The following is a 17,301-nucleotide window of genomic DNA, read 5'->3' on the forward strand; positions in this document are numbered from 1 at the left end:
TGCCTTCCCAAATACCTAGCCAGCAAGACGCTCCAAAACAGAAAAAAAAAATCTTCGGAGACGAAAACACGCGCGAAACCTGGAGCAAAATCTATCCGACGACGCAAAACCGAACTGTCCTGCTTGGGTTCACGAAGTACTCTGTAAGTTATGTACTGAATAATTGAATAAATAAAATTAAAAAAAAAATAATCTTATTTGTTTCATAGAAAAGAAAGAATCCCTTTTCAGTGTAATGAAAAATTGAGGCAGAAACAGTTTTTTTTTTTCAGTTTTTCTTAACGGTGTAATTTTTCATGAAAAATGTCATCCATTCCGACTTATACTTCATTAAAACCAATCCCATATCTTTTTTTCAGATGTTTTAGAAAATTTGCACTTGCTTTGATAAAAAATCTTTGTTTTTCCGATGCTTCGATTGAAATATGGGTTTTCATAGAAAAGGCTTATATGGTCATTTTCCACAAAATTGGCCATAACTCAAAAACGAAAAAAAATGACATTTCAAAAATTTCAGTGATAAAAGCTTATGAAATTACCTTCTCAAAAATATATTTTTGAAAGTTTTCCACTAATTGGAACATAGTTTTTTCCGGCTATTCTTCACGATTTTTCTCAACGGTGAAAAATTTTGTGGAAAACTGTTTCCAGTTATTTTTTTTTTTATTCCTGAGAAAATTTACTTTCATTTTCATAAAAAAACTTTGTTTCTACGATGCTTCTTTCTTGAGTTATGATTTTTCAAAGAAAAGGCTCAAAATGGCACATTTGCACATGTTTTACAAAATTGGCCAAAACTCAAAAACGAAAAAAAAGTACATTTCAAAAGTTTCAGCGATTAAAGCTTATGAAATTAGCTTCTCAAAAACTATTTTTTTTAATTTTCCACGAGTTGGAGCATAGTTTTTCCGGCTTTTCTTTACGAATTTTCTCAACGGTGAAACATTTTGTGGAAAACTTTTTCCAGTTATTTATTTTTATTCCTTAGAAAATTTGCTTTCATTTTCATAAAAAAACTCTGTTTCTACGATGCTTCGTTCATTGTTGATTTTTCAAAGTAATAAGTGTCAGAGGAAAACAAAAAAAAATCCAACTGAGTTTTCCGGAAAAATAAGCGACCTTGAATTTTTCTCAATTTTTTTTATTCATACATTGATGAGCCCTGCCTGTGGAAAAAGTTTCATGAAAATCTGAGACCCTTCGGCCCACTTTGTACGGAAATAAAAAAAAATCCCCTACTGTCATTAAATTAAACGAAAGCTTTCAAACCAAGCTCAGCAGGGAAAATATAAAAACTAATCAGAAACTTTGTTTTTGTATTAAAAATGGGGGTGGCGAATACTGGACCACTTGCACCAGAATTCGCCACGATTCCAATTTCGATTCCTGAATTCGCCACCTACGTTGATTTCTTATTGAGGGTGGCGAATAAGGAACACCATGGCAAAAAATAGGTGCAAAGGAGCAACAATTTTGAGGAACATGATTTGTTTCTATTATTTTCTGAGAAAATTTTGCGGTTTCCAAGAATGTTCCCGGAGCATCTTAGAGCAATTTAGCGAACACTAAACAATTGGCAATCATATATGTCGTAAAACGGTAAATAATCCGAGGTGGCGAATAACTGGAACATGGCGAATACCGGTACACCTTCCCTGCAAGATTTCCTGCCAAAATCTTCCGAATTCGAAGCTACTTACCACGATAGGCGGCACTTTTTGTTTCCTCATTTGAATCAAAGAGTCTAGGCTAGACGCTGCTTCGATTTGGTTTTTGAAAATTTGTCTAAAGAATCCAACTGATTGCTCATTTTGATGCAATTATCAACATTAACCATTTCACCCATGGAAGAATGCGTGCATCCCGGAGAAACGTCTTTTTTTCATTTTTGCCACGTTTAGTGTTTTTGATCCACTTTTTTGAAAGGAAGTTGTGAATTCAGAGATTCATCCTTCCTTTTGTTCGTGGTTGCAACCGTGTTTAGTGAATAAACGAAGTAAGACGAGACCTTCTAAGAGGTTTTTTTTTCGAGACGGTGTCCAAGAATGATTACCACCGCTAGCTTTCGCCAACGGGTCTAATGAAACATTTATGGTCCAAACAAGGATCGAACAGAGATCACTAGTAGAAATATTGTACTGAAAAGTACTGTTTTATTGGTTCAGGTAGTATTTTTTTTTTTTGCAGAAAGGCGCTGAGTACGCAAATTAATGATGAAAATATTTGATAAATTCGCGTTCGAATATTGAGAGCACAATGTTTGTAGTGAGAAGGGAAGATACATTCTGATGACTGCTGTAGTTCCTACACATGCCTATATTAAAACATGCTCTCAGCTGGAGTCCACAACAAGTTCCTCCGTCGACATTAGCACACTACCCCGTTAGTAGGTCTACGTAATCCCAACGATCTCTGAGCTTAGTTGACGGCAAGCTTCGCAACGATCAACATCGCGCGCAGAATCGGGTTTCGCGCTTTTGATTCGCGTTTCATTCAAAACAAAAACATAGTTTTTTCTCTATCGGTTTTCGTCCGGCGGTTGGATATTGCCGTGCGTATTGCGTTTCTGTTTACTGTGAATTAGCATCTGAAAGTCTTCGGTGTGAGGCGTATGTAAACGTAGGTACTTCCAGTTCGAACCGGATCTCGGATGTTTAAAAACTTGAATGGCAACTTTTTTGAGGGCACATGAGAGTGAATCACAGTTTTGAAAATCCGTCAATTAATCTGCACATTTTGGAGCTGTATGGGTACATGTGGCGTATTTTGTTAATCCTAGTTTCAAGTGAAAACAGATGGTCATCTGAATTCTGCTCACTTGAACAAATCGTAAACGTATGATTGATGACCATGCAGTGAATTCAATAATAATCGAGTTGGTTTGTTCCGAATAACATTTCAAAATCTTTAACTTTTAAACACTAAACATTCACAATCATCATTGAGACAAATTTTAGTGATTAAATAGATAGGGTGCAGAGCTATTTGGGCATGGGGGGTTTTTCTCGGCAGAAATGCACGAAACTTTGCACAAAGAAGCACTTCAATACGGCGCATATTGAGACCAAATATGAGCTCAGTAGCTTTCAAAAAACCCCACCGCCGAAGTGAATCTAAAGTGCCAAGAATAGGATCCGACTCCCTACCTATATTATTATTATTGTCATACATCAAATTAGTGTGCAGATTTTTGTTTCTAATCGAGCCCAGGTTGGTCCAAATTTGGTTGCTTAGTGATTGAAAAAGTTACAGCTTTTTGTGAGTTGTTCGCTCAAGTTATTAAGTTAATAAAATTTTATTAGGCTTCAATACCTTTATTTTGATGCTATAGTAAAGTTTGCCGATGCGTGATTCAGAAATGTTTTCCATATTAATTTCAAACGTATTTTAAAACCAGTTTCAAGCCATCAAACATTTCGAAAAAAAATTGGTGCCATATTAATGTTTTATTCAGATTCAAAAGATGTAAAATACTATATACTTCTGAACAAATCAATACTGATATGTTAGTCTGCTCGGGGTCGATCGCCAGCTCAGCTGGTAACGTGACTGCGTTCCAAAATTGAATATTTGCCATAAATCACGGTGAGTCGGCGAATACACATGTTTGTGAAAAGATGTACCTTTCCCGTGGAATACGCCGAGCATTTATGGAATAGCCCGATGACCTGATTGTCATTTGTTTGTAAACATCTCATCCGTGACTGACGACGACAATCTGTCCGCGCGGCGGGTTTATTAGAAATAATTGCTCGCTTCCTTTCGCGTGAATCTCTGTGCATAAGGTTTCATAAAAGCTGTGTGCTGGCGGGCGTGGAAAAATGTGGTGCTAAGTGGCGTCGAAGCAATTCAATAAGTTCGCAATTGTTGCCTCTATCGGAGCATTCCCGGTAATTCTATATAGGTTGAATCTGCTTTCAACATAGGTAGGCCAACGTTAATTTGCAAGTTAATCTGTTTCAACATCACACTATTAATCAATCGTATTCAAATCATACAGTTATTTCCATTTAGAAACTTGCCATTAAGCTGCATCGATTTTCGCAAATTTTCGAAATCGAATATACAAATTACCTTTCTAATTCTTTACCAAATTAGCTTTTTTTTTTTTGAACAGGTAACTTGTATCAGTGAATAAGCTCGAGCAAGTCTAATACATATCGCTAATCAATTAATAAGAAAATTGTTGCTTATTCATTTGATAATAGGCTGCACATAAACGAATATTCGCGTATTGAAATGATGAAAGACATCAAACACAAAATCACTTACCTTGGACTAGGATTCGCCTTAGCAATAATCAACCCAGCTACGACAATTGCCAGCGCCACCACCGGTGGCCTCAGTAGGTTAGTGATCAATCTGGACGTCCACTCATCGTTCAACCCGTTCACATTGGACGTGGGCAGGAAGAAGCGCGACTGAAGGTAGTTTTGCTCGTGAGCATTGAAGTTGGTGATACCGGTGTGAACAAACACCAGCGCCAGCACGTTGAAGATCAGAATACCGTTGGTGAAAACGCGTTTCAATGATGGTGCAAAAGCTATATCGGCCAACCACTTGTGGCCGGGCAAAGATTGGGTGCTGTTGTTGGTGGCCGTTTCAATGATGTCATCTGCCGCTTGCCGGACCAAGGTAGAAAGCAGTCTCTTCGGGAAGAGGGCAATCAGGAAGCCCAGTATGAAAACTATGGGACCAATTATGACCCAACCGAGCCACCAACTCAAGGAGGTGGCCCCAACGGCTAGCACTATGGCGAGACCAAACTGTTGGCCCCAAATCCGAGCACCCAGGGCACATCCTGTGGTAGAAAATGATTGATTAATCGATAGCTAGATCATAATCATAAGAGTAGGGAAAAAATAATATGCCCTAGAAGAAGGCAAAACATTACTAGTTTTTTCGAAAGCAACCAATAAAAAAATGGACAAATTGAGTATAATTTTTAATTTTTTAATTTGTATCAATTTATATGAAAAATATATAATTCAGTGCTTATTTAGATATTTTTATTGCAATTTATGTTCAAATTTTTATTTATTTAAAATTGTTTTATTGGCTACTCTTTGAAAACAAGCAGTGTGTTTGCCTTCTTTACGGCCTAAGTAAAAATGGAGAAAATGTTAAAACTGGAAGAGCAGCCTTCGGCGTTAAAATCACTAAATCGAAAAAAATAAATAAAAACACATATCTGTTTTATTTCCAATATAAAACAGCTGTGTATTTTTATTTTCTCGGATTTGGTGATTTTGAAGCAGAAAACTGCTTTTTCAGCTTTGACTTCTGCTCCATTTTTACTTGAGCCTTAAATGGTTGTTATTTTGGCTGCCTGAAAGTAGCTACTCACCAATGTACCCGGGACTCTGATGTTCCCGCAAATTGTCATCCATATAGCTCATTCCCAAGCAATAGAAGGCAATGTTGGCAATACCGATCACTGCCTGGGCGATGAACATCAATACCAGGGTTGTGATGGCGTACGGATGTTCCATTTTCATTTCGGCCGACTGTTCCAAGACGCATACGTTTTCCACCTGCGAAGCAGCGATTGTTTGGGAGTCATCTGAACTGCAAAGAAAAGCGAAATGGGGATATTGAATCGAGGAAATTTGAGTACCGTAATTTCGGGTGAAATTGATCACTTTTCACGGTTTTTCTTGTCTGATTTCTATAATATTGACAATGCCAAACAACTGAATGCAGGAAAACAAGTATGAAGGTGAGCTTCATTGACTCATGTACCAAAATTTTCTAACGAATGTAACTTTAGTGCTAAAAAATATGTCTAAAATAAAAAATCAGGAGATCTCATTTCGGGGTGAAATTGATCACTTATCAATGCCATTATTGTTAGTTTTCAAAACAACTTCACATACTAAATTTGAGCTCCCTGAATCCGAATATGCTTGTCAAACTCTTAACAATACAATATTTATAGAAATAATGAATGTTTAAATTTCAAGAATAACGCAGAAAACGCCTAAATGTATGCAATTTCCTAAGGAATTCCCTGATTTATAACAGAAATTCAATAATTTCAAGCAAATCAACGAATTGGTACGAGTTTTGGTTATGAAATCTAGTTTGAGGATATATCTTAAGTATCCTCACAAACTTTCAGGATTATACCAGGTCCAAATCCTTGTCTAGAACTAGAAGTTTATTGATGTTTGTAAACACTGCACCGTACTAGATTTTGAAATTTTACATTATTTTCATAAATAGTTCATCGACATGAATGCACCAACTGGTGTAAAATGTCATAAATAAAAAAAAAAAAAAATTATTTTCATAGAAATGAACATTTTTGAACATAAAAAACCTCACAATACACAATTTGGACATACTTACGACAAACAACGTCTATTCACTGCAGGTTACATTGATATTTGTGCTCCATTAGGAAGAAATAAAATCGAGTGACACAGTAGACTGGCCCAGTTCAGTATGGGAGAAAAATAAAGTTGTATAATTCTACGGGGCACCCCCCAGAATTATTCCTTAGGGTTAGAGGAAGACTTCCAGAAAATTACAGCTCATTTGGTCGTTCCATGAGCTGGCGCATTTGAATTGAAGTTAATATGGGATTTCCAGCTCAAACATATGGGAAACAGTACATCATCTACAGTTTGATTCAGGAAAATTGTTTATCGCGATCTATTGAACCCAGAATGTCAAAAACACTACTTGATACCATAGCGAACAATATTGTAGAAGGTTGTATCATGATTGAAATTGATAAACTTGGTGTTTTGGTAATCTGAAATGGATCTGCAATACAGCTCTGTATTTCTTCAACATAGCATAATGGTTACCACTAGGCGCATCATAGCCACCTATGACGCTGGGCGAGCTGCTGCGCAAGGCGCATGCATATATGTGACTGTACAGGAGTTCTGATCTAAGCCTAACTTTCAACAACTGAAAGGGTAATGAAAATGAGCTTAAATCCAGATACAACCTTCAGCAATTATGTTCATTAGGGTATCAACTAGTGTATTTGTCATTCTGGGCCCATTGGAACACAATCAATTAGTATACAGAACAAAAACGTGACAAAGGGTCATTTTTAAATATTTTTAAAACGAAAATCCTATACAAACTTTGAATTGAATGCGCCAGCTGGTGGCGCAACCAAATGAGTTGAAATTTTGAGAGACCTTTTTTCTTACCCTAAGGCACATATCTAGGGGGTGCCCCTTTGAGTTTTACAACTTTTTTGTTTTAGGGCCAGTCTAGTGACACAGTGATCAATTTCACCCTACTGATCAATTTCACCCTAATTTACGGTAAATATAATTACAATTTCAGTGCGCATCATACATTCGTGCTGTGCGTACACGAATTCTCTCTGCTCTTGGAAGTTTTTCTTTAAAAACTACCTAAAGCAATAAAACAGTACTTTTCAGTGCTAAAATTATAAACGGTACTTTTCAGTGCTGCTAAAACAGTACTTTTCAGTACTATTTTGTCTACTATTGATCCCTTTACGGTCCTTGTTTGGACCTGTGCCTTCGATTTTTCGTTGGATCCGTTGGCGAAAGCTAGCAGTGGTAATCCTTCTTGGACACCGTCTTGGAAAAAAAAAACGGTGGTAGGTCATTTGGCATAAAGTCGTTTGGCAGAAAACCGTTTGGCATAAAGTCGTTTGGCATAATGTTCATCTGGCATAATAGCGTTTATAGTGTGAAACCAAGAAATTCTCATCAATTTTTCGTTTTTACGTTTCTATTGAATCTTTCTAATGACATCAGGCTTGTTTTGGAGTCAATTGATACAAAATAATACTTTATTTAACAATCTTTCGCTCTTGAATAAATTTAAGCATAGTAGGAAAGTTATTGCCAATAGTATTTTATTTTTTATCCAGAAATTATCCTTCTTTCGAATATTAATTCTTCTTTTGAGTTTCGCTATTGGAACAAATTTTCGCACTGTAGATTTTCATACATTTAGCACAAATTTACCCTTCTTTTATTTTTTTTTTCTAATTATGATGTAACCATAATTATAGGTATTAAAACTGTTGATTTAAATTTCAATAAATTTCTCCTTCTTTTATGCATTGGCTGTTCTTTGGAGCTATATTTTTTAAGTATTTTTTTTTTGTTTCCAATTGACAAAAGGGCGGCAATCGATAACATTGATCTGCTCAAATTATCAGCGAAAACAGAAGTAGATTACTGCAGTTACTTCGATGGGTTGTGCTACTTTTCCCCGAATGTCGTTTCCCCGAACGCCAGTTCCCCGAATATCTCGTTTCCCCGACTAGCCAACTTCCCCGAAAAGTTTTCTATCACTCATAACTCAACACTCATGTTGTAACTTTATACATTTCAGGGTGGTGAACGAATTGGCCATCTAGGGTAAATTATGTATTTTGGACAGGCTAAGGATATGTCTGGCAATCCATTAACTGCCTTAGATACTTATATTTTATTACGTTATGATACTTATATGGTTAATGTCTCATTGTACTTCGAGTTTTTGGGGAGCAAAACCTTACAAAATGTAGCATAAGCTGCCAAACTAGCGTTTTTAGCGGCCTGTCTGTTATACATTTCGGACATCCAATATACATTTTGGACACCCTCATGTAAATATAATTTGGACAGGAGCTTTATCTCAATATCTATTCAATGGTTTCTTAAAAAGACGGTTATATCATAACATTTTAAGAGTCTACATGTGACCTATGTATTTTTTCCCTTAATGGATGTGTATATTTGTGATAATCAATAATTTCACTCAATGCAAGCAAATATCATCAGATCCATGAAAATCACCTGCAAGTATGCATGCATAAGACATTCCAGTGTGTTTCATCAGATGGCCAAATAATATCAACTGAACAAACAACCCTAATCTATTTTGGACATCACCTGATTTATGCCTCATATACTCATGTTAAGATGTTAGATGAACTTAGCTTCAATTTTAGACATATTTCATCATATTGATACTTTCAAACTATCAATGAATGCCAATTTTGAGCGCTATCATTGCATATGCGCTCTTGCATTTGTAGGTTTCACAGATGTTCTGCTGATACAATTTACAATTTTGATAATTATGAAACCAATTTGTAATTGTTATGAAAATGGTAATCATGAATAAGTAGCATAGTGTATTAATAATGCAATACATGATTTGCCGTACATATATTCCTTGCCATCTCATTGTAAATGAGCATATAACGACCAGCCTGTCCAAATTATATGCATGTCCAAGTTATATACGTTATGCACCCTTCTTTATTTAACTGGCGGTTCTTTCGAGTTTTTCCGTCCTCAGCATTTTTGCCAACATGTGTATAGCCGAGAATGACAGAATACTTCCTTCTTTTGACTGTTCATCGTTCTTTCACGTCGCCACTTTCCGGGGAAACAGTCATTCGGGGAAAAGTAGCACAATTACTTAGATGATTCTAAATGCACTTTTTATGTCTTTTCATTTTATTATGCCGCAATAATTGTTGGCGTTCATTCCTCTATTGGTTTAATTATAAATTTTGCCTTCTTTTAAAAATAGGCTGTTCTTTATATTTATACTGTTTTAATTCGGAGGAATGCTATCGACTGAGGGAACTGGCAGTAATCTGTTATTGGCGTTGCAGTCAGTGTAAATCAAAAGCTGATTCGTTTCAATTGTCCGACGTTTCGATGTATTTAACACCTTTTTCAAGGATTCTAAAATATAAACATTTAGGTACATAAATATCAATTGGTCAAGTAATTTTACAAGTCTTACAGAAACAATAGCTTTTTCGTCAGGTGGCTCTAACTGTCGAGCAGTGGTCATTAAAATTCCTTGACCAATTGATATTTATGTACCTAAATGTTTATTTTTTAGAATCCTTGAAAAAGGTGTTAAATACATCGAAACGTCAGACAATTGAAACAAATCAGCTTTTGATTTACACTGACTCCAACGCCAATAACAGATTACTATACTGTTTTAAATTTTATTATTTAGTAAAGCTAAATGTTAACCATTTTTATTTATTGCTGTTTTATCATTTCTAGTCAGAATGATAATTACTTTAGAACCTGCCAATATTCAACGTATACTTTTTTTGGGGCAAACGTGTGATCTCCTTCCGAGACATGCTGGAAAAAATACTATTTTAATCACAAATTTTCCCTTCTCTCGATAATGGACGATATTTTTGATGTACACTTCCAAAATTAGAATTTATATTGAACCGTTGAAAAGTTTTGCCACTAATATTTTCTTTTAAAGATGTGTTGTTCATTTGAGTAACGCTGTGAAAATATTTTTTTTTTGCGTTAGAGCCTTAAACATTTTAAACGAAAAATAATCTGCTCTCGTTAGAGTGTCCATCCCGGGATTCGACAAATTTCGGGATTTCCCGTTTCCCGGGATTTTATTTCTAACATCCCGGGAATCCCAGGATCCCCGAAATGTACGTAGAATTTGATGAAATCCACTAAATTTCAATGAAAAACAATTACATTTTTCCTCACTATCAACCTTATTTGATAAAGTAGAAAAGCATAATGAAAAAGAGAATAAACGAGTAATTATTTTCATCAAAAGATCAATTTATCAAGTAAAAAATACATTTTTTTTTGTCTAGTTGCAAAGTTTTAATGCTTTTCTTTTCAACATTAGCCGTTTTATAAGCCTATGCTGAGATAACAATTTAAAAGTACACTGCCGCAAATCGCAAGTCAGTACCATCTGTAAAAAGTAGGCATTTAGAAAATTGACTGAGAAGTTTTCAATCTCGTTTTCCATATAAATTTTCAAAAAATTGCAGAAGTTTGGAACATATTTCGATCTCAATGAAATTTTCATAATTTGCTTTTCACTCCGTTACCTTTCCAAGAAAAAAAAAACTTAATTACAATATAAACTATTTTGTGTTAAACGATGCGAAAATCTACAGTGGGACTGACATGCGTTTACTTTTCATTATGGGACAATTCGACTTGGTGTTTTCCCTAATTTTACTGAACAAAAAGGGATTTCTCGTTAGTACAGCTGAAAGATCTTTGGAAGATATAATAAGAACTAATATCAACTCAATTTCGACCAAAATGCAGATGGGACTGACTTGCGATTCACGATACTTCAGTAAATAATTTTCAGTAATTAACTTTTGATCTACATGATCTACATTATCTTCGTCTACCGAAAATTCTAACGGGAAATCATCAAATAATGTACCCTCTTCAAATGACATGTCTGCCTCTGATTTTAATTTTCTACCTGAACAATTGAATCTAATGATTGATGTAATGTTCAAAGCCATCACTATGACTGAATCAGTCCAAGCCGGTGTAAAATTTACTAATCAAGTTGTTATTGGATTACGTTTTTCTAATGGATCCATTAAATAATAATTTAATTATTTTAAATTGGAATGCTCGTTCTTTGAATGGTAAAGAGGACGAGCTGTTTAATTTTCTTACAGTTAATTACGTTCATATAGCAGTTATTACTGAAACATATTTAAAACCTGGATCCAAACTAAAAAAAGATCCTAACTTTTTGTTTATCGTAATGATCGACTTGATGGGGCATGTGGGGGAGTTGCAATCATCATTCATAGACATATAAAACATCACTGTTTTCGTCATTTGAAACTAAAGTTTTTGAAACTTCAGGTGTTTCTGTTGAAACACAGCTTTGTAAATAAACTTTCATAGCTGCCTATTTGCCTTTTCAATGCTCTGGACAGCAAGTTAATTTGCTCGAAACTGACTTGCAAAAATTGACTAGTCATTTTTTTATCTTTGGTGACTTTAATGCCGTAACGCGGGTAGATCACCTCTTCGAGGTGCGCTACGGGGTAAGATCTACCAAATTGTACTCTAGCTGTATCTGTTCTTGTAAATACTTTTAAGTTACGGTCGGGAGAGTATAAGAGAGTAACAAGCCACTAAGACCCACCTATTTGTCCTAGATGGTGAGATGATAAGTAGGTCGAAGTGGAAAAATGGCTCAATCAGCATCTGAGGTTGGTTTCAACGCATGAGACAATTTCTTTCCAAGTTCAAGAGTTTATGTTTCGATATCTAGGAGGGAAACGATTCCGAATCAGTGCAGTAGCAGACCTCTTAACTTCTAAAATAAGCTTTTTGTTTCAAGGAATCTAAATGTCTCATACGATGAAACCTGTTCACAGTTTCAAAAAACGACTTTGAACCTTATACATAAGTAGAAGCAATAATTTGATACGCTAGAGTACCGATGCATGGTCAAAATCAGTATCATTCAACCAGCTTAGTGGCCGAACCTGATTAAGGGGCGCGCTTTTGAGAGTTTAATGGTGACAAACTGTTTTCTCCAAAAGGTATAAATAGCGGTATCTTTTTCTAAAGAGGCTCTATGCAAAATGGTAAAGAATGATATTTGTATAAAAAAACGACTACTTCATTATTTCTCAATAGTAATGGAGTAGAACGACATGCACTAAACAAAGTACACGGGTATACCACAAAAGATCAAAGAAAACTGGTCGCAGTGGTTCATCCCGAACAGAAAAAAAAATCCAACGGCAGAATTTTATTTGATGAGTGCTCTTCAGGATATTTCTCAATTCAATGATCTGATAGCCCTACATATTTTTCCTCTTCTAGGTATCCATCTACGATTGACTTGGTCTTAACCGACACTAGTCATCTTTGTAGCCAATTAGTTACTCATGCTGATTTTGATTCTGATCATGTCCCTGTTACATTTCAAATATCCCATGAAGCGATTCTCAATCCTATCAGCTCCACTTTCAATTATTTTCGAGCCGACTGGAATATATATGAAACTTATATTGACTCTAATCTTGATGTTAACATTTCATTACAAACAAAACTTGATATTGACAATGCTCTTTATTTATTTATTTATTTATTTATTTATTCTTTATTTTGACAATGCTCTTGAAACTTTAACAAGAAGCCAGGAGCATTGCAATTCCAAAATGTGAAGTAAAATTTGAATCCGTGATTATAGACGATGATCTTAAACTCTTGATCCGTCTCAAAAACGTGAGGAGAGGGCAATTGCAACGCACTCGCGATCCTGCTTTGAAAATTATATGGCAGGATTTGCAGAAAGAAATCAAGAAACGTTTTGCACAATTAAGAAACAAAAAATTTGAAAATGAAATCTCTCAATTGGACCCTGGCTCTAAGCACTTTTGGAAAAAAAAAATGAAAAAAAACCTCAGAAGCTAATACCGGCATTGAAAGAGGAATACACATTATTACTAACTAGGGTAGGTGTACCAGTTATGGACATAATGGTTCCCTATTTTTCCATACATGATAATTTGATTATCTTTAAATTTGTTATCATTCTGTGTGTTTAAGAAGTTTGTCATCAAATATATCTTGATGCTGAAACATTCAAAAATGTTTAAAATGTGAAAGTTTTCGAGAAGACTCATATGGCCAAATAGGGAACCACTATGGCCACAACTGGTACACCTACCTTAATTGCGAAAAAACTCAAAAACTTGCTATGCAGTTTGAAAGCGCGCACAATTTTAATTTAGGACTTACTACTCCAATAGAAAATCAAGTTACTCAGGACTTCGAAAATATTCTCAATCAAGAGAACGTTTTCGAAAATTCCTGAGAGACTGATTTGGAAGAAGTGAGAACTATTATTAAAAAATCAAAAACAAAGAAAGATTTTTTTACGTCCTCATAAAGAAACTTCTAGAGAGTAGCTTATCATTCTTAGTTGATATATTTAACAAATGTTTTCAGTCGGCATATTTTCCTGACAAATGGAAAAATGCCAAAGTTGTACCAATTTTAAAACCAGATCAAAATCCTGCAGAAGCTTCTAGCTATCTTCCAATCAATTTGGTTTCCTCCATCAGTAAACTTTTTGAAAAGGTTATTTTGAACAGAATGATGGCTCACATCAACGATAATTCAGTTTTTGCCAATGAACAGTTCGGATTCCGCCATGGACATTCGACCACTCATCAACTTTTACGTGTAACAAATTTGATCCGTTCCAACAAATCTGAAGGCTATTCTACTGGTCTTGCTCTTATAGACATAAAAAAAGCATTCGATAGTGTTTAGCATGAAGGCTGGATTGTAAAATTTAAAAAAAAACTTTAATTTTCCAACATACATTGTTAGAATAATTCAAAGTTATCTGTCAAATCTTATACTTTGGGTTAGTTATCTGAACTCCAGGTCTGAAAGACTTCCTGGTGTTCCTCAATGAAGCATTTTGAGGTCAATATTACACAATATTTTCACATCTGACTTACCTTTGTTTGCGGATGACACAGACCTCTCCGCCTAAGGACGAAGTCTGCGTGTCATCTGTAGTGGATTGCAAAAAAGTTTGAATATATTTTCTTCATACTTGCAAAAATGGAAGATTTTTCCTAGTGCTTCCAAAACTCAACTAATAACATTTCCAAATAAACCAAAAGCCCTTAATTTGAAACCTTCAAGTGTAGACATGTTGTCACGATGAGAGGGGTTCCAATAAACAGGTCAGATGAAGTTAAGTATCTAGGGCTCATACTAACTTTCAAAAATCACATTGAAGGCATTCAAGCCGAATGTAACAAATATGTAAAATGTCTTTATCCCCTTATTAATAGAAAATCGAAACTTTGTCTTAAGAACAAGCTTTTTATAATCAAACAAATTTTCAGGCCAGCCATTTGTCAATTTTTGGCTTCATATCGATTCACTGAAGGTCACATTTGCTTTTCGCTTCCAACCATCAATTCACGCAAAAAGGGTTTGTTGTCTACCTGTTCAGCACGATACCATGAGGGAGCATACACCTTTTAGATTCAGCTGCCGATAACAAACTCCACCGTTTTTCTATAGATAGCTCACGAAATCTAAACTGGATTCGCAGAAATCATAACACACACCTGACTGTCCTTATCAAAAAGCATACATTCACACATCGATTTCAACATACTTGTGACTCAGCGTTGGTATGATTAGCAGCAGCAGTCCAACAGATTGTAGCATGAAAGTGCCTCCGAGCCACGAGATACGGTGCAATCGATTGCCCCAATAGGCCACGAGCAGTGCCAACACGCCCTGCGCTATTCCGTTGGTCACCAGCAGCCAATCCACGATGAACGGATCCAGGTCATGTTCACTGGCAGCTTGGTGGGCAGCGATCCGGAAATACGCTTCGACCCCTCCCTGAACAAATCCCAACAGCGACAGAATCACCAAGAACGATGTGGTCGTTCCTAGCCGTTGACATCCTGGCCCATTGCAGCAATTGCAGGCCTTGATGCCACAATCGATCGAATCTGGAATGTGGACATTTCGTCATCAGTCTAGCAAAATATTTTCATTTATAGCACTTGCCCTCCCGAATGTGACTTGCGTTGGCCTGGAACTGCGGAAATCGATCGTCCTCGTCGCGAATCAATGAAGCTGGCCGAATCATTTTCAAGGCCCGGTGTTTTTTTCACTAGCTTTTTAGCTTACTTCAAACTATTAATTATTACAATACATACTGAACCGAACGGAAATTTGGCAGGACAGCGTAAATCTATACTGTTATAACATGAGCTAACTATTGACTGAATAATCGAGCTTGCAGTCGAGTGCTCTCTCACCGTAACGCATAAACCCCGATGGCGTAGTCACCGATAATATCTAATCTTATCATTCGGTGAAGGTTGTGAGTGCGGAGAATCCACGCTGGCGTTATCACACTTTACGGCGGCGGTTGGCGCGGATCACACACCGTTATGTTTGCCTGTTATTTTGCCGATATGGAACGCTCAAGTGGCCCGCCGAAGGAGACTCCGCGGGATACGATAACGACATTTCTCAGCATATTGGTTTCGTAGAAGAAGTATGCATCATGATGTGTAGTGCACTACGTTGACGACTTTTCTCGCTGGTATAACTAAGAACTACAGTTACAGTACAGAAAATTGAGTGTAGTGGTCAGCAAAAGCTCGAAAAAGCTTCAGATTAGTACATCAATACCATTGGGTTTAATTTTCCTTGAATAATATATGGAAGGTATTACAATTATGATCCGAGCGTCATTCAAATGTTTGTCGTAGTGATACTTTCACCTTTCACATTCATCATTTGGTTGACGTTAAGTCAGAGTGGACCAAATGACGTTTTTTATGTTTTGAGAAGAAAGAGGTAAAAGTTTAACCATGTCTTTATGTTGCTTTCAATGGGGTTTCCTTAGCCGAGTGATTAAAGTCCGCGGCTACAAAGCACAGCCATGCTGAAGGTGTCTGGGTTCGATTCCCGGTCGGTCCAGGATCTTTTCGTAATGGAAATTCCCTTGATTTCCCTGGGCATAGAGTATAATCGTACCTGCCACACGATATACGAATGCGAAAATAACAGCTTTGGCAAAGAAAGCTCTCAGTTAATAACTGTGGAAATGCTCATAAGAACACTAAGCTGAGAAGCAGGCTCTGTCCCAGTGAGGACGTTATACCAAGAAGAAGAAGACTTAAAAAATGTTGCATTTTCTATCAAAATACATACATCAAATGGTCAGAAATCAAACTTAAATGCATAAAATTATATGAAATTTGACAATTTCCATTGATGGATGGCCTAGCAATTGGAAACTCGGTACCGTAAGACGCGGTAACTTTGACAGTTTTTTGTAAGAAAATCTTAATATTTCTGCATTCTGCAATGAATTTTATATTTTTAAAGCAAGTACTGGTATCTCAGTTATCGATTGCAGTTGTAAGAATGCATACCCGACTAAGGGTACATAACAAAATTATATCAGCATATGTTATTATGTTATAAGTTTTTTTTGAACATAGGTTGTTACAAACTTGATGCAGGATGTTGTTAAAATAACTAAAATTATAACAAAATGTGTATGAATAGTAACATAAACATAACAAAATGTGTTTTAATTCTATCAAAAACATATCAAACCAAGTTACAACGTTTGATACAAAGTATCAAAATTATAATACTGTTCGATATACGATAATATTGTATATTATTGATATGCATAACTATCTATTTATTTTGTTATAAAGTTGTTAAAAATGAACAAAAAATATCTTAAAGGGAAATAAAACACATTATGTTATATTTCTGTTTTGTTATGTTCTATGGATAACGGAGCCTAACAAAATTATATCATAATATCAAAGACAAATTAAAGACCTCGATGTCCCTTGCAGTTGCCCAAAATGTTATGGTTCGTAAGGTAATCTAGAATGCCGTGAAAAGTGTACTGCGATCTGTCAAACTTGGGTACCTTTCGTACTACCCTAAGACAAGACGTGACAGGTCAAAGTACAAAAATGAAACCAATTGCCTG

General features: G+C 35.9%; 2 protein-coding genes across 4 annotated transcripts in view; one reads left to right on the forward strand and one right to left on the reverse strand.

Moving 5' to 3' along the window:
* LOC5569498 (solute carrier organic anion transporter family member 1C1) overlaps window positions 1-15,576 on the reverse strand; it is a 35,082-nt gene extending 19,506 nt beyond the window's left edge. The window contains exons 1-4 of the mRNA XM_021844780.1: window positions 15,339-15,576; window positions 14,935-15,280; window positions 5,348-5,568; window positions 4,273-4,801 (exon numbers count right to left, since the gene is read on the reverse strand). Of these exons, the coding sequence (XP_021700472.1) occupies window positions 4,273-4,801; window positions 5,348-5,568; window positions 14,935-15,280; window positions 15,339-15,420 (1,178 nt within the window). The 5' untranslated portion in view covers window positions 15,421-15,576. The remainder of the gene's footprint in view (window positions 1-4,272; window positions 4,802-5,347; window positions 5,569-14,934; window positions 15,281-15,338) is intronic.
* The window catches only part of LOC5569501 (solute carrier organic anion transporter family member 3A1), a 63,324-nt gene continuing 48,432 nt past the window's right edge, over window positions 2,410-17,301 (forward strand). For all 3 annotated transcript variants that reach the window (XM_021844781.1, XM_001658533.2, XM_021844783.1), the window contains exon 1: window positions 2,410-2,619. The gene's annotated coding sequence lies outside the window, so the exon portion shown is untranslated. The remainder of the gene's footprint in view (window positions 2,620-17,301) is intronic.

Source organism: Aedes aegypti, chromosome 2 (assembly GCF_002204515.2).
Source record: "Aedes aegypti strain LVP_AGWG chromosome 2, AaegL5.0 Primary Assembly, whole genome shotgun sequence".
Lineage (NCBI taxonomy): Eukaryota > Metazoa > Arthropoda > Insecta > Diptera > Culicidae > Aedes > Aedes aegypti.